The 19041-nt window shown below is 37.6% G+C and overlaps 1 protein-coding gene across 2 annotated transcripts in view; it reads left to right on the top strand.

The window, feature by feature from the left end:
- Positions 1-9506: 9506 nt before the first annotated feature.
- The window catches only part of LOC105427207 (uncharacterized), a 122805-nt gene continuing 113270 nt past the window's right edge, over positions 9507-19041 (top strand). For both annotated transcript variants that reach the window (XM_025218302.2, XM_011638862.3), the window contains exon 1: positions 9507-12120. In XM_025218302.2, coding sequence (XP_025074087.2) covers positions 11553-12120 — 568 coding nt within the window. In that variant the 5' untranslated portion in view covers positions 9507-11552. The remainder of the gene's footprint in view (positions 12121-19041) is intronic.

Below are 19041 nucleotides of genomic sequence, written 5' to 3'. Positions count from 1 at the left end.
ACTTAAAGCGACATTAAAAAGGTATTTAAGAGTTAATTAAATTTAACTTTGCCGTGTGTATCACGTTTATTGCCATATCTTAAGCCGTGCCATATCCTTTACGATACGTTATAATTTATGGATAACCCGTTGCAATAAAGCCCTGACTGCAGAACGGCTCATACCAGAAAACGATTATTTCATTTACGCGACTCTTGTCCGTGGCGGGCTCGTAAAACGAAATTAAAATAAGAAATCGGTCCCTTTACGGCGCCCGGTGAACATCGATCGCGTTATATTATCATGCAGAAAGAGAGAAAGAGAGAGGCTCTCGCGCGTGGAACTTCATTCCTCTGCAAAGATGCGCGGCTCAGTTCCCCTTCTCTGGCCGCGCTTTTGCCTCGCTAATGTGGAAACTGGAGGACTTTAAGTGGCTCAACTAGACGACGCCTCTTTGATGTTCACCGCATGCTGCGGTGCGTATACTCTCGTGCCACGCAACTGCGTAACACTTCGCGTATGATTCCTTCGTCGGCAGTAATCCATCCGCATCAGTGATGGATGTAGGGCACTAAAGACCCCAAACGGAGCAACGTGTAAGGGTTTTCATACTTGTATTGTCGAAACCCGCGTTCAATAATAATTATTGGCTTTTATTATGGATAGTTATAAATAGATAAGATGATTTATAGTTGACGATTGAGATTTTATTTCATCCGCGTGCTCCATTTAGTTTCATGAATCCGTCACTGGTCAGTGTTATCGCGCACTACTCGTATAACACAACGAAGCCTTCCCTCTCTTCCCTTCCTACGAACAAGTCGTACACGCACGCGACCGTGTACCATTCCTCCGACGCCACTTACCATTTTTTCCACGAACCTTGTTACCATGATCGGCAAGAACGGCAAGAACGCCCGGTGAAGGGTTGCTTCAATAACGCCCCGTCGTTTAATTACCATCACTTTGTAGTCGATCGTGAGGCGCGCATCCGTTGTACACGCTTGTAATGCTTTTAATTGTTACCATATAGAAGTATAGCTACCAACATTGTTATACACATTTTACAAATTTCACAACAGCATCAATAGAATTATAATAATCTCCTGTTATTACTATATTACATACTTTTATATATTTTTTTAATATATTAATATTACCATCTTAAACAGTATAATTTGATTTTTCTCTATTGTCCTCTATAAGCTATCGTTAATGCAACAGAGAAAAAAATGTTTTTTTTTTAATTTATTTAAATTAAAATTTAAAAAATATTTCTCGATAAGATCTCGATAAATTTCAATAATCTATAGAATTTTAAAATTTTTTCGAGACATGTTCGATATTCGTCGTTGCTACCTCATTTTTGATAGCGATCGCGGAACGCGTTTTGACGTTAAAATTAATCCTTCCGTTAAAGTGCAACTCGTTAACTGTGACAGTGGCTGGCAGCTGGATTGAATTGAGGCGCGTGCTATATTACGCTTGATATCGCTGTGAAACTCAACACCGCCGGCTAAGACCTCGACCCCTTAGGTCGTCGCTGTTGCTACCGTTTTGGCTCTATTACCACCAACGAAATAGTATATCCCACCGCCAAACACCGGTATTCTGTCCATCCGTTACATCATTTCTGATTTATTTCTGCGACGTATTCCATAATATCCTGTATTATCTTTTATACAAATATTTACGTTTATTATTTTTAAACATCTTTTGTAAAATTACGTAAAATTTCACTGGAATATTTTTCAGTTGATATTTTAAAATAAAATAAAATATTAAAATTTATTTAAAATAAAATATTTTGCTAGCAGCGATGCTTCCACGAACATACGTAACTCTTTTGAAATGCATAGACATTGATTTCACACAGCTGATACATCTCAAGTTTGTTATTTGTACAACTGTCTCGTGCCAAATTAAGTTTTCTTATTCAAATAATTGCAATCATATATTTAAGTCTTATAATCTTTGGTTATAAACTTCATTTTGATATAATGAAGTATTAGATTTTGATTAATTAAAATGAACATTGTATTCACATTCTCCGCTATTTAGGATAAAACTGAAAGATTATGTAAGAACGTTCCCGCGTGTCGTCTCCAATCGCTCTCACGCCTTTACGCGCGTGCACCCACGCAGCCGCGCGGGCTCGCGTACAATTACCTTAATCCGGTGAATATTCCGACAGATAAAAGGGCCGCATGCGCAGAAGGAGGATCGCGAGAGGACTGGAGGGGGAGAGGGGACAAATGTTAGATAATTGGCAAATCGCGAGACTGAGCAAGATCGAGGCAGAGGTCACTTTATGCTCGCGTTCGCGATATGTTATGTCAGGAATGCGCCCTGTTTATTATGCATTCTTCTAGATGGAACTTGTTTCTTGCTGGGTAAAACCATGACAGATATGGGCAAGATATACTTGGAAGAGTATCTTATATAGAATCGCGAAAATTTACGTAAGTTCTAGAACTATATAATAAAATCCGATATATGTTTAATATTTTATATCATATTTTACTCATAATAATAATAATAATAATAATAATAATAATAATTTAAATAACTTTCAAGTGAGATAAAAAGATGTTAAAAAATATAATTTCCTTTCTTATCAATTCGATCCAAATAAAGTACAACTTCTTTTTTTTGTATATTATAATCTGATTTTAACTTGAAATTTATCGCGTATGATACTTTTATGGAATTCTCTTATGGAATTAAAAAACGGTATTATTCGATACCATATCGATCTGCACAATGTCACATTTATTCATGAAGTTAATTACAAATTTATAAATCGACTTATGTCTCATCGCGCAAGCCGTGAGGGATACATACATCCCGAGAGTGAGATAATTTCTTTAATCATAAAATGCTAAGTAGATCATCGCGTGCCGCGTTTGTAGTATTCGCAGCTGCGCGGCATCCTCTTATTGTTGCGATCTTACGCGGTCTTTGCGCGGCACGGTAAACGAGCGTGTTTGAACTTTCGTGCCGCCATCGACGACAACGACTACGCCACTGTCCCGTCGGTCCACTTTGTGTGATGTATAATACCGCACGCGCGCGCTATCCCGGAGGTGCAGTCATAACGTCACTCTCCCGAATTCGTCCCGAGGCCGACCTTGATCTGCTAATTACCACAAAAGAACCCGCTTATTTTGTAATCGCGCTCCCTCGCACATGCGTAATATGCCGGGAAAATTACCACAAGCCATACTCGTTCCTTCTCCGTAAGTCTTCGTGTCATCGTCACGCGCGCTTGGTATCGCGCGAGTGCATGACCGGCTGCGTCGAGAATTGAGAGTTCCGTTTCCTTTAATGTAGAACTTCCGCAAAGCCGAGGATAATCCGCTGCTCTGGACCAGTTCGATGGTGAAAGACAGATCGTACCATTCCTGTCGAGATGGCTGAGAAAGTGAATAACATTTTAATCGCTACTTTGTCTGAAAAACAGTTTGTCACTTTCATCCATGTTTTATTCTAAAATCTTTAAGTACATTTAATTTATGATAAATTTATTTTAAAAGATTATTCATGAAACTTGATATTAGTGAATTTTCTGTTGCAGATTGAGGTTGATTTTTATACGACTGAACGGAATTTGTAATACATATAATAATTTATAAATTATCTTCTATTTTATACAAATTATCAAGACAGATTTAGACTTATCACTTAAATTCTTTTCAGTCTTTGAATAATTCTATTTATTTATGTATAGTAACATCAATAATTATTGCAAATCGCTTTTGTATTTAAATTAGGACATTTCTCGAAATCGTAAAGAGGTATACGTTTGATAAAAGTAAATAAAAAAAACACCCCTGCAATTGACGAAACGACAGCGTTTATCGCCCCTTGGTGTAAACCGTGCTGTATGTTAAGAGTAGAGCGTTCCAGGATGTTTTCGAGCGCGTGGAAGGGTGGCTGACCGCGTTTCGGTGGAACGAGAAGTGAACCATTCGGAAAATAGAAGTCGAAGGTGTCCGAAAGGGGCCTTAAAATTGCGAGAAACGGGACGACCACGAGTCGGTTCCTTTTGATCTCTTATATGTATACTAGCGTTTTGAAACCTAAATCTCATTATTTTCCCCGCGGGTTGGAAACCCGTACCTGATATATTTCGGCCGCGGCGTTCTTGATTTCACGCTCGTGGCGCCGTACAGATTAATCGTTTTTCGAAATAGCCCACACGTTTTTCCATACGTAGAGAATAAACGCGATCGAACGTTCTCAATGACTATTCAAAATCATGCTATAAATTCCTAATTTCTTCACCCCCGGAGTCTTCTAGAGAGACGAATGAGTTTTTTCTTCTGATAATTAAAAAAAATCACGATGGACAACGGTTGAACTCGCATTCAATTATAGATCTATTATGGATGAGAATAAATATATAATCCGAAATTAATATATTTATTAAGTTTATAGTTTAATAATAATAAATATTAATTATAAAATGTTAATTATGAAACCACTAAAAATTATTGAATGGACTCGTACTAATTAACAAATCTGAACTTTCTTTCAGTATCTTCAAACTTTTTCTTCAATAAATAAAATAGATTGTTTTTAATTAGTTCGCACACGAGGAAATGCGAATATAATAATAAATAATGATAAATTTTAGTAAATTTTTGTTTTAATTTTTATTTATTATTATGTATAATATATTATTATGTACATTTACTACAGCACAAGATAAATTTTTACATAAATTTACCGTTGTAGAAACTATCAAGTTATAAAAAAAATTTTTATCTTAGCAATTTTACTAAATTTTCGAATCATAAAAAGTGTCTAATAAATATATAGCGTGTCAAATCTGTAAAAAAAGAAATATGTAAGAATAGATAACCATAAATAATAAAATATCAAATAAAGTACCAAATAATAAAAATACTTTACTTGATATTATAAACTACTTAAATTTACAATCTGCTAGTATTCCGCATTGTAATTATTTCTTTTTTGTTTAAATTGCGAGTTTCTACATCTTTGAATCCAGAAACAGAAGAGAAAAGGAGATAGAAAACAACCTCTGATTCAGAGAAAATAGCACGCTAGTAAAGTTCTACCCAGCTCTCAGAAACTTCTCCGCGCGAGAAGTGCTGGGAACAATCGCGCCAGAGTTCGTCACGAGTTTTCATGAGTACGTGAAGAATTTAAAAAGTACCATTGCGCTCACACACAGAAATAAAATTAGCTTGTCCGCGTGTATGGAGAGGATTCATTGAATTCGAGACGACAAAACGAAACTGCGACGCGGCACGATGCAATAGCGATGCTAAGAAGCGTTTTTCACGTTTAGATATTATAGATTTAGTAATTTTGAAGTAACATTGTGCATTATATACAAGAAAGGCTTGACCCGTGACATTACTAGTTCAGTTTATTGTGCGTCTATCATGAATTTAGTAAGAAAAAATTTGTTGTTTGGCGCACCTGGCTTTTTGAAGGCTCTCACTATACGCACTAAGGGGTGGTTAAAATGTTCGCGGATAAAAAGGAATTTTTTCCGTTTTCTGGTGTGCGAACACTCGACTGGGATCAAACCCTCTAATTTTGGTTGTAATGGCTCGTCTTTATTGCTACTGGAGGGTGGACCCTTGCCGAGGAGTCTAAGGAAACTCGTAGGGAGTTATAGAAGGGTCTCACGCGGCGAGCTTCAGATAAGTCTCGAATGTCGGTTGTTTTCTTTTTTAAGATTTTTAAGAATCGAAACCGCGCTATAACGGCATAAACAGAGAGATGCATTCCAGTCGATAGATGCTGTGTTGTTCTGTTGAATGAGTTGTTTAGGGTATCTAGACTCTAAATAACGAAAAATTGCAGATTGTGCTACAGCGGTTTTGATAAGTCTTGCAAAATATATAATAAATTAATCTCGACAGATTCTAAGCATTTGCAGATTATAGTTTATTGAAATTTTTTATCATTGTATACAAGATATATTTAATTACTCACTTTCGTTATATTGCAGTTTAAATGAATTTTATCTTTTCTTGCATGAATCTACTAGCTAAATTATATTATAAAAGTTACGCGAACGCGACAAGAGAGTATATTTATATTTTATTATTACTTATCATTAAATTAATAAGAAGGTATTAAGAATAATATTTACGAACAAATGTGTGGTGTGTGTGTGTGTGTGTGTGTGTGTGTGTGTGTGTGTGTGTGTGTTTGTTGAACAGAATAATATAAACAAACAAAAGATATTATTTCTTAAAAAACTGTGACTTACGAATAAGTAGTAAATTTCGAATGATTTAGTAGCTTAAAATATCAACAATCTCAGGTAGTCGAACAATAGTCTGTGATTCATATGTAGATTAGATCAGCGCCAAGAATCATAGAATCAAAAAAAATATCAAATTACAAATATACAGCAATACGAATATACAGTATTAAATATTTTAAATTCAACATCATTAAATCGTTATATATACAACTTTAATGGAATTTAAATACGTACAAATAACAATAATATAGTTTGTCTTTATATAAATAATTTTCCTAATTTAACAAGGTTGATAATAAAAAATATAAATATATATAAATTTAGATATTTTTTAAATATATGTTTATATACAATAATAGAGAGAGAGAGAGAGAGAGAGAGAGAAAAAGAGAGTGAGTAATATATAATATCAATATGCATATAATTATGAAATGAATATATCATATGGAAATAAATCAATTTTCAAAATAAAAATTTGCAAGAAATTCATGTGAAACTGGCAATTTTATTCTAAAAAATTTTATTCTCTTTCTCTCTCTCTCTCTCTCTCTCTCTCTCTCTCTCTCGCTATTTACATGCTCACATGTATACCTATATATGTATACCTATATATTACCGTCTAGATAAATCCACCTGTGTCGATGACAAGGATCAACCCTTCCCTGTTGTGAAATACATATTATCAGACAGATACCTATTTATTTCCATACAGACTCACTCTCATATTGAATATGAAAAAGGGGACCTTAGCACCTGCTGCTCAATAGGTAAACCATGCAAATACTTGCATGTGATGAATAAAAAAGAGGGTTCATAATAAGGGGAAAGGGTTCTTGTCGCTTTATTCAGATTAGGGACCCACCTATGGCATTTGAATGCGACCCTTCGGCAACGCCACTTGATCCTCTTGATTTTACACGGCAAGTGTTTTCACCCTTCAGCGCCAAACGAAACTCCACTCAGGGAGCGATCCTTCCATTCCGGACCGCAATATCACGGTACTTTAATAATTCATACTAATAATACAAGATAACAATCACAACATATAATCATAAGCATAGATATAATGTCGATACGATATCGTTACGATATATTATAAACATTTCTCGAGAATAATTCTCCTCTTCTTTCTTGAAATAGTTCACGAGTTTCTTTAGTTAGCATCGATAGGGAGAAGAGAATATCACAGATAATTTTTAATACTTTGCCAAGCATTATCAATTATTATTATATAATATCGGAACAATTTAAGTTACAACACTCATAAATCTTTATCAAGGAATTTCGTTTATGCGCATTTATAATAGCTGGCTATTAGAATCAGAGCGCGTACATATTATTCGCGCCTCTCTCGTGACTTCATGTCGGTAGGGGCGTCATTAAAATCAATACCGGCTCGCTCTCTCCTCTCCACTTTGTTCTCTTTTCTTTCCCTGCTATCGTTATCCTTGTTCCTTTATCATCTATATCCTCGTTGCACTACTGATGCGAGGGTGGCGGAATTGAGGTAGGGGTTGCCCCTTCCTATGTATCTGGTCTGGCATGCGAAGCGAAGGACGAAGCGTTGGTGGGGACCAGGATGAAGGAACGAGAGAGTCAGTGAGGGAGAGAAAAAGCACGAGGAAGACGAAACTTTGGGGAGCAAGGAGAGAGGATGGTACGATAAGAGGAAGGCTGCGTTTGTGATGTGAGGTACGTGGTACATGCGATAAGGAGTGGGGGATAGCGTTCCCATGGCCAATAAGAACCTCTTTAAAGCGCCCTTTTTGCACGGGACTGCGCATGCCGGATTCAAATCTGGGCGAGCTAGGTATCGAGTGGAAGTAGGGGTGGAAGTAAAGCGACAATGGTGGTGGTGGAAGCAACGGTGGTAGTAGTGACGATAGCGGTGGTGGTGGACGTCGGCTGTATGGAAATATGATAGCGCGATAAGAAAAAGAAGAAAGGCAATGACGCCTATGTGTGTGCAACGCGAAGGGGATAGGCGTGGGTAGGGAGAGTTCTATAGTTCTCGCGACCAATAAAAGGGCCAGTTTAAAGCGCCTTATTTTTTGCACGGGCACTGCGCATGCTGAATTCAAATCTTGGGAGTGGTGAGGCTGGATGGATTTGTATGGAAATATGATAGGTGAGAGGTATCCGGGTCGACATGGCGGCCGATAGAAAGGTTTATGGACGTTCGATTATTCTTACCGGTATTTCTATAATGTATTTTCATTATCGCATCTGTAATATTACTATTAGTATTTTAAATAAATGCAAAATTATATTAGATCCATATTAAAAATTATTAAAATTTTCATATATAAATTATATGATTCGTTTATCAAAGCTTTGTTTCTTTAAATATTTAAAATTATTGGCAATACTGGCTTTAGATTTTGACATATATAGTTTATATGCATTTATTTGCTGGATATAATGTCTTCTGTATCCCTGTCGACAAGAACATCTCGTAAGCCAGCACAATAATCACATTGTTTGGCAGATCGCCCTCTCGAGCAATCTGAACTTGTAACTGCATCCACCTGCTGCCATATCTCATCGATGTCAATCGAACCGTAATACAGATTTTCAATCCTTAGATATATCAATCTTAAAGATCTTCAGAGAAGAAATCTTAATATGTTTATCATGAAACTTATCATATGCTTATCAATTAAGGCACATTTTTAACATCTTGTTAAGTATTAAATAATTAGGAAACTGCATATTTCTTGCTTTGCTTTTGAAGATTAATACAGATTCAGATATATGACATTCTTAGAAGTATTAATTTAATTTATTATTTTGAGAGATTATTTTACAATATCAAAATTGAAGTATGCAAAATTATCTAAAATATTTGACTACCGACAAATAATCACAGTAGTAAAAAGAATAATGATTTGCGTGGGTGGTCCAGCGTGAGAGACTTCTTGCGAATTCTCTTTCAACTAATTCCATCTCCAACTCTTCTTTACGTGCACGCTGACCACACTATCTTGCACTATCTGCGGTTGTACGTTGTGTGCGTCCACGTGGTATTTCCAAGATATTTAGACGGGTACACCGCGCACGATGCATTTTCACGTTCAGCGCATTTGGTTATCCTCAGTCTCGTCTGGTTTCCATTAAAGAAAACCGCAAGAAGCATGCGAATCGAACCGGTTCGGTGCAACTTACATCGGATTGGTCAGCTCCGGAATCAAGCCGAGTTTAATTCTTAAACATTGGTCACGGTACAGGTCTTTAAGTATCAAGGTCTAATCGTCATCATCTTCACAAGGTGGGGCAGGTAGAGCGATGATTGGTCGCGAACGTTGCATATGCAAATCCGCTTGCTTACTCTCTCTTTTTCTCTCTCCCCCCCCTCTCTCTCTCTCTTTCTCTCTCTCTTCGGCTTTGCGGATAGCAGATACACGCGAGATGAAAAAGGCACGCTCGAGCTCGCGCGAGTTCCGCGGCCGGAGAACTCGCCTCTGGCTCGCCGGGCGGAGCCGCGTACAATCCGCGTTTTCTTGCGATTGGAGGCGGCATTCCCCACCGACGCGTTGACTGCCCCCACCTTGGCAATCATGCAGACTGTGTTGGACGCAGCCACGCTTCTCGTTCCACACGCGACTTTCCTTGTCCCACTCCTATTTGATCGAGGCCGTCGGTACTCTCTCCTTGTTGCGCGAACGATTTTTCTCTTCCTTCTTGGAGACCTAACAACTCCCCCACTTTGGGTTACTCCGTTCCGCGACCGCTTTTGCCGGTAGGCGGCCAGGCGAACGTACGTGAATCCTCTAGTGTAGCTGCACACATGCACGCGACAGCATCTGACCGCTGTACCACTAGCCGCCGCCGCCGCAGCCGCAGCCGCAGCCGTAGCTACCGCCGCCGTAGCGCGTCGCGTAAACTCTCGTCCAAGTGTGTCTTTGATCACGCCGAACGAGAAGGACGCGTCGACAGGTTGACCTGACTCATCCTCTTGACAGGTCGCAGGTAGTTACTGCCATTGGCGCTCTATAACCGCGTCGTCATCGGCCGATTTGACGCGCTACGTCGTGACAGATCGGCGCTGATCGCACGTGTTATTCACGATGACGTGATCATCTACTAAGTAAAATACAGCGGCGAAGAGTGGTAAATTGGTGTAGTGACCTGGGCTCAGCTAGTCGAAATTGCGATTACTGATGATGTTGGCGAGATAGTGTTTGTTGTTGAGTTCATTAGCAACTATTATTATCTCTGGCACTAACGACGGTACTTGCAAATTATACTGCCGTAAAGACTTCTTGCCGATCTGAGTGTTGGATCAAGTGCGCGTTGTTAGCGAAGACAACTCGGATTGAACTTCGGTCAGAACGATTGACAATTTGCGCTAGTGAAAACTGTACTGGCGCTTCATATGTCTCACGTCGAAGATTTGTCATTTAATAAAAACGGTGCGATTAAGAGACCAATATTATGAAAATATAATACAAGCGAAGATTGTTTTTACGCAAATTACAACAATAGTCTATAGATGGTTTATGCGGTGTACAAATCGTGCATTGGATAGTTATATCTTAAAAAAAAATTGGATACCACCGCTACAAGAAGGTGTACGTGACTGTGAGACTCCTGAATGAGTGTAGTGTACATTCTTAAAAGTACTGTGTTTTCAAGAACTCAAAATCACTGACTGGATTTTACATGAACATGGAAGAGATCATGTTGACTAGTACGCAGTGAACGTCGCGAGGTGTGATTTCCATGTTAAGAACAAGCAACCGTGAATGTTTCTTGGATAATCGATTGAGTCGAATTCAAGTATAATACCTCGAAGCGGTATTTCACTTTCAAAGCACTCTACGAGCGATGATAGTTGACGCAAACCGCTAAGTTAGCAGCGAACGACCTCCCACTGTGTGGAACGGTGCAATCCTTCGTCGAGAGCAGAAATCAGCAGGTGACCACGTTGGATCTCGCGGCGTTGGCTGCCTACGGGGGCGTTTCGGGACCCAGAGTCGCGGTGGCGGGTACCGGGGTCCTCGCGCTACCCGGCCTGATACCCGACAAGGGTTTATCATCGCCCGGAGGCCAGTCAAAGTCAAAGTCCGCAGGGCTGGCGGGTCTCGACAGCGAGGCGGTGCGCCGGTGGGTCGCGGAGGCCACGCGAACCGTCCGGCAGCTCCCGCCTCCGGTGGTTGTGCCTGTGAGTTCTCCACAACACCAGCAACAACAGCAGCAACAACAGCATCATCGTCAACCACAACAGCAGCATCAGCACCATCATCATACTACCCACAGGCAGCGTCAGGAGCCTAACTCACCGTCGGTGGGGCTCTCCCCCTTCGTTCTGTCAGCATCGATGACGCAGACCCCCAGTATGCGTCTGCTGGAGAATAACAACTTGGTCGAAGTTGCCATGGCCCAGCAGCAACCGCAACAACAATTACAACAATCGATACAGAAGCAAAAGCAGACAAGTCCTACGAATAACAATACTATAGAAGCCTGGAGATCGATTCAGGGTGGACATCAGTGGTGGAGTCCGCCCAGTAGTGTTCACCAAGAACAACAGCAGCAACAGCAAGTATCTTCGATCGCACAGGTCTCTCAACCGCAAAGTTTGGTGGCCGCATCAGTATGTAGCCAGGTGCAGAGGCATCAACCGCAAGTGCAATCGGAGATTGATCAGCCTCTTGACTTTTCTGTTGGCTCTCTCCAACAGCAGAGGCTGCATTCGCGCGTAAGGACTATACACGAAAGACTTCAAAGTAAAATGCATGACAACAACAACGGCACGGCGAGCGGGCAAAAGATCATCAGGGGAGATGTTAGTAGGCGAAGTTATAGCCCCAGTGAAGCGAGTACTAGCAGCAGCGAAGACGAGGGTGTCTCTACTGGCGGCAGTCCTCCTCTTCGAGGCGCCTCGGGTGAGTGTCGATCAAATTACACACGTTTCATTAGAGTCTAAGATATATTCAGAGTCACCATGATTCGTTAATTTGCGATTATAAAGCTTAATATGAAAGGAAGAAATGGCTCTATTAATTCTCACTATTTTTGCTTACGTATTTATTAATTTATATAAATATAGCTTATATAAATTATATAGTTTATATAAATTATTTGTATAATAGTTTTTTAAAAATTTCTACATATTAATAATTAATCTTTCCAATTAATTATATTTGAAAATTTTTATATATAACGTAACCGTTATATAAATCGGATTTGAATGATGTAACGTTATGTCGTATAAACGTAAATTAAGTTTTATTTATTATTCTCTCTCTCTCTCTCTATCTATCTATCTATTTACTTATCTTTATTCTTATTATCTTTTTCAAGTTATTTTATTATTAAAAGCAATCAAAATAGCATATCGATATGGAGGCGAATATAAGCAAGTATCTTTATTGTAATTTCTCATTTTGCTTAATTAACAAAGAATATTGCATGAAACAGTTTCCCATTAAATTCAACATTTGACATGGACATGCGTTAAGCAATCAGAATTATATGATAAAATATAGATATAAATATAGATAAATATAGATAAAATATAGATAAATATAGATAAAATATAGATTATATATTATTGCAAGCAACGGTAGGGATCAAGCATTTTGTGGAAAACATTATGTTTGTCAGCTGCCAGCGCAGTCTGCCACTGTATTTTCAACACCCTCGCACTGTATTGTTGCTTTCCACAGATGCATTATGGCATCAAGGCATTATACTAAACAGTGTGGTCCTCCAATCATGAAATACATTTATCTCAAACGGCTGGCTTTCACATTTACTTCGCACGTTTTTCCTATTACGTGCACAAAATACATGCCAATTAAATTTGAAGTAAATTTAAAGGATTTAGATTTAAAGGATTTAGATTTAGATTTAATTCGTTTAAAATCGAATTGCGTTTGTATTTTGCATAAAGGTAAAAGTGTCTTATTATTTATATTCTATTCTCAATAATAATATATAATCATTTAACGTTATTTTTTTTGCTTATTTTGCTTTTATAACGCTATAATCTTGTTTATGACGTATGAGATATCCAGATTAGCGTGTAGATTACTATGAAGATGTTACGACATTCATCGTGTCGATGACGATGATTAATCGGTCCTCCTTAATGATCCGTTATCTTGTCAACGCGCATTGGCGCATTCGTAAAATTAGTGCGAGTGCTATCTATGCTAAACGTAAGAGTTTAAGATTCGATATCACGCACATTAACAGATAACTAAGTCACTATCAATCGCGTTGGCGGTAATTTCCATGCTGAGACATCAATCGTCTAATTTCAATCGATGCTGCTCGCGTCAATTACTCGTTTATGATATATGCTCCGTCTGTACTCAGTCTTTAGATATTATTAATTAGGTGCAAAGTTGTACATACAGGCTTATTAATAGCCATGGCCGCGCACGCGCCGCACGTTTCTGCTTTCAATTCAGAATTACCGGTTCCTGATAAACGTGCGATTCACGGTTGCTGTACATGTCGTTTATAACGTATCTCTTTCTCTCGTCGACAATCGTGCAACGTACAGATAAATCTTGACTCCTTCTCGCGTTAATATCACTTGATAATTTATATGTATATGTAGATAATAAATAATAATAATAATTATTATACGTATAAAATAAATAATTACCGATTAAGAGAAGACATATGTATATTCCATAGAAATAGTTTCGCTAAAAATTGACTTCAATTTTATCAAGAGATCTATAAGAATCAGTCAATGAAAGAAAGACGTTTTTTTGTATTAACAATTTATGTTATTATCGCTTACATTCTTATATTGATATTATCATTATAGCATAGTCGCTCGTCAATAAAGTTCATTAAGAATTGCGTTAATAGAACAGATAATCACGATAAGAGAGAAAAAAATATTGATTAAGATGGATGTAAGCATTAGATCTGCCAAGGGAACATAATATAATTTTTACACAAGTCGTCTCTATTAACTGCGATATGCGACGCGATAAATCGAAAATTAATAACGCTGAAGATGTTGTTAATGTACGTTGATCAGCCATGATAAGCACTAGATCAGAGGAATAGGCAGAAAAATTACAAACCAATTGATACTATTGATAAAAATACGTATCGCTTTAGTCAGTCCGGTGTTGTTAATCTATGGCAATTACGTGATGTCTATATATTCCTCGTATTCAAGCATCTGATATCGAGGTTATCCATATGATAAATTCTCTCTCTACATAGTTACACTAATATTAAGAAAAATGCAACGTAAATACGCAGTACTTCGTGTGAACGGGAAGAAAAAAATGACCGTTATCGTATCAGCCGATAACGTCTTAGCTTTAGTACGTGTTTGAATAAATATTCCACGTAGTTGCGTGATCGCATGGTTATTTTCGGCGTACACTGAAATCGTGACACAAAAATCACGTTTAGTAAATATCATGTATGAGTTGAGCAACGTATTTTTATTATCACTAATCAATCATCAAATACCCATCTCATATTGAGTACAATCATCAAACTGTAATGACTAGTAAAATAATAATCGTAATTATTAATAAAAAAAAAAACATTTGAGAATTAATCGGAAAAGATTTGGTGATAGAATTTATATCTGGGATAAGAACATTTAAAAAATTTTTCCCAGAGTTATAAATTATTTTGATTATATCTATTTTTATTTAATAGTATTCATAATCAACGATGATGATTCCGCGCCTCGTCCTTGATGAAAGTGCACGTAGAGTACGGGCAGTTCCAGGTACCCGTTTCACGGGGCCCAAGGACCTGTTCCCTGCGAGCCCAGGTGTATTACGATGTAACCTGATACGCGTTTGATTCTATGTTATTTACGAGCAGGTGTATCAACGCAACAATGTTTATCGACGTAATTAGATTCTATACCTACGTAATCTTTATCACACGTCGATGAGTTGTGGCGCGGCGAAAAATCACGCTTTCAGAACGCGTATGCATGATGATAATAATTTTCTCGAACACCTCCTCTACATTGATTTCGATTGTCACGCCTTTTTATTGTCTATTTATTGTCTATCAATAATCGGCAAGGGCTTATTTTTCAACACAACTTCTCACGTAAATGTTTACGATGTAAAATTTATTTAATTACAAGACATAATTTATATATATATATATATATATATATATATATATATTTTCTAAAGAAAGAAAATTAAATTATTCTTTGTCAAATACAATTAAAATTTTTAAATAAAAATAAATCTTGTAATAAAAATTTTAAAATATTAAAATGATGTTTGGTTTGCTGTAAGTTTATTTAACAAAGAGTCAATAAATTCATTTCTAATACTATATTCTTTTAAATATCTTTAAAACAATTATATTTTCATTGATAAATACTTTGTTTTATTTTATATCGTTAAGGACTAACCATCTGTTTCTGTTAATTTGTGCTTAATTTAATTAAAGATCTAGGTATCTGTTTGATGCGGATCCGACAAATGTAGAGCCGATTAGAACTCTCATTGGAGTCTTTCTCATTATGGATGTTTCTGCTAACTATCATCGAGAATCGTCGTATTCGTTCCTTCATTAACGTTTTCTGTGACTCGTCCGAGTACATTTGCCGTCGGATCACTCGCGTGCGGAAAATTAGATTCGTGAGAGTATTCATAAGATACACTGATCCTTCTCGCGTTTCTCGCTTCGTGATCAGTGATCTTCGAGCTTCGAATGTGTCGATGGAAATTCCGCGAAGTCCATTCTCATCTCAAAACCCAAACCCCCGCAGGATATTGCTGTTTAAGTAGCCATTTTCCTCTTGATGTGCTTAAATCTTTTATTTTCCGTTACCTAAGCATACTTAGCTCTCAAGATTCTGCTTTATAAAAATTTAATAAGTAATAATTTTATAGAGAGTAACAAGCATATGTATGTTTTAAAGTTTTAAATCCACTTCTTCTCTATTATTTATTCGCTATAGATTTTGTTCTGATAATAAGAATTCTTGATCGATAAACGACATTTGATTATCCACGTTGAAGCATATGGCTGACAATTGCGCTTGTAGCTCGAGATTATTAATCGGTCGATAACTAATGAGATACTAATTAATTTATTCTATTATACATTAAGCCGCAACATCTAATGAGAAAGTACGCGATTGAGCGCACGCGTTATCCTCATTCTGTTTTATGCCGCGCGCGTCATTAACTTATGATTAGCCATATAAAGTCGGGACGCGTATTGATAAAAAATGTATATCGATACGACCGGTGCATCGGCGATGCGCTATATCGGACGGCGTTTCGTCGGGACCGGCCCGACGTCGGCCATCGATGACGGATAAAATCGCATTTATTGACTCGTCCCAGATTAATCGCGACCGAATAATATATTTATCTTTACTGCCCGGCCCGAGTCTCCATGGCCGTACGAGTGAAACGGCCTTTATCGATCGGCGATCTCTCGCTCGCGTCACTCGAGAAACGAAGGCTTGGCTCAAAGATAAAAAGCCGACGCGTTAGAGGCGGCCGGAAGCTCGTACCTTGCACGGCTAATACGCACAATGACTATGAATACATAAAGACGTGTTATCAAATGGAATTTGTTCAACGAATAACGTAATTGAGGAAAAATTTGCATATATGATAAAGAAAATCAGTATATGACAAAGATATTTTTAATTTGATTCTATTTTGTAAGATTATTATTATTGCTCTAAGAAAAAAATTAACATTAGAATATATTAACACGAGTAGATGGGATTTTTTGTGTATGAACAGATTAATAATCATATTTATGTGTTTTTTTTTTTTAAGGAAATTATGATAATTTTATTTTGTTTAAAGATATTATTGAAATTTATGGCATTATATGGATATAATTATTCGCTGATTTGAATTTCTAAATAGTTACACGGTTATATGGTTTATCGTACTATTTAATCATAAACTGAAATTCCTGGAAATATGAAGTAACGGCGGATATGACTGATCATACCAAAAAATCTTCACATCAAATATCTATAACGTTGAGACATGTTTTGCTTGTAATGGAGAACTCTTATCGCAATAAATATCCTGAAAATATGTATATATGATGAATATTAATTAATCTATAATCAGCAGTCTGGTACGCGCGGATTGCACAGTAATCGGTTCTAAATAATAGTAAAAAAAATCGAATTTAAATACGATTGTTATTACGATATCCCGTGTCTACTGTATGATTAAAATTGCTTCAATCTCTAGAACCTTTAGAATTTCTAGAATTTAGGGATAGAGCCAGAACTCTATCAATTATATTAAAATTCTGAAAATGGGGTGCCACTTTATAGCTACCATTAGCTACTTCAGAGGTACTATTGCTTTCTTATGAAATTTCTCTGGAGTAATCATCGATGTGCGTGCAAATGACCGCCATAGTCATATATACATGATGATACGATGATATGATTTTAATGAAAAACCCGCTATTCCTAGAAGAAGCCGGAAGCGGCCAAACCGTTTGGGTTGCGTCACCGGCAGCATAGCATAATGCCTCCTTATTTGCATTGTCCGCCGGGTTTCCGATTATACCCTGTACGACCCTCGAATTAAGGCTTCGGCCGTAACCTGCCCGAAACGCTTCAGGCTAGCACACCAAATCCCGATTATTACGTTGAGACGTACACAACGCGCCTTCCGAGGACGATCGTCGACACGTGACTGGCTGGAAGACCCGTCACTTTAGCGGATCAACTCAAAAAGTAACGCTGGTTTTTAATATGTCGGCTTCATGCTATTTGCGCTTGTATCTCGATGAATGTAATGGATGGCCAATTTCATCAACATCCGTTAGCTTGAACTTGTAATTTAATTGATTTTTTTTTTATTTTTCTACAAAAAGAAAGAGAGAGAGAGAGACCTAAAAGCGAAAAAAGAAGGTTATTTGAACTAAAATTAAATTTCACGCGGACCAATTCCGTATTCTGAAATGAATTATCATTTAAATTTAATATAAAAAAATGACTAAAATTACGATGAATCTGTTGTATCTTTAACAATATTGCTTCAAACATCCAGCACAATCGTCGTTTCGCAAATTTCACCTGCTACCTTGAAAGACACAAACTCGTCGCACGGAAAAGCTTGAGATACGTGACTTGTACTAGTGGGCGGTTGAATGGGTGGTGGGCACAGGGAGGTCGGTTCACGGGAATGGGAAATAGCAGTGCGGGGATTCTTGGTAGATAGGTAGAGGTTGTAAGGAAGGTACCTATACAGCCCATGGCAGGTAAAGCCGATGGATAAATCTCACCTTGGATAGGTCAGGTTGGGTCGGAAGGATTCCACCGAGGAGGACCGTGCTGGGTCACGTGGCTGCTCTTTCCTCTTCCTTTTTTCGTTTCGTGCCTTCTTTCTCCCTTTCTTTCTCATTTAACGGTCCTTTTCTAGGATACGCGAAACCCGTAGGCCTCTCTAACCCTTGCTGAGGATGCATTTCGAGCCTGGCGCGACACGCGTACGATGTGACACGTGCACGCGTACGAGACAGCCGGGTGTTCACATAGATGCGACGACACAAATCACATGACACGTGCCTGACTTTTTCGCACCTTATTTTAGCTCTAAAAATACGAAGATATTTTTATATGTCAGACGCAATATGTATATGTACATGTTTATCTTTCATTTCTTTTTTTAACAAAAGATGAAAAGAATTAAGAGCTTTTGAGAGAAATTTCATTTTTTTAATTTAAAGTAATATTATAGAAATAAAATTGTACGTTTGAAGCTAGCTGTCATCTCCTATCGAAGATCAATAAGATAAAAAAGTAACGTTTCGTTGTATTAAAAAAAATCCAATCCAATCCAATCCTAAGA

Source organism: Pogonomyrmex barbatus, unplaced genomic scaffold (assembly GCF_055798465.1).
Source record: "Pogonomyrmex barbatus isolate J1 unplaced genomic scaffold, ASM5579846v1 scaffold5, whole genome shotgun sequence".
In the NCBI taxonomy this organism is placed as follows: Eukaryota; Metazoa; Arthropoda; class Insecta; order Hymenoptera; family Formicidae; genus Pogonomyrmex; species Pogonomyrmex barbatus.
The sequence above is the reverse complement of the archived record's forward strand: the minus strand, read 5'-3'. Positions and strand labels throughout refer to the sequence as shown.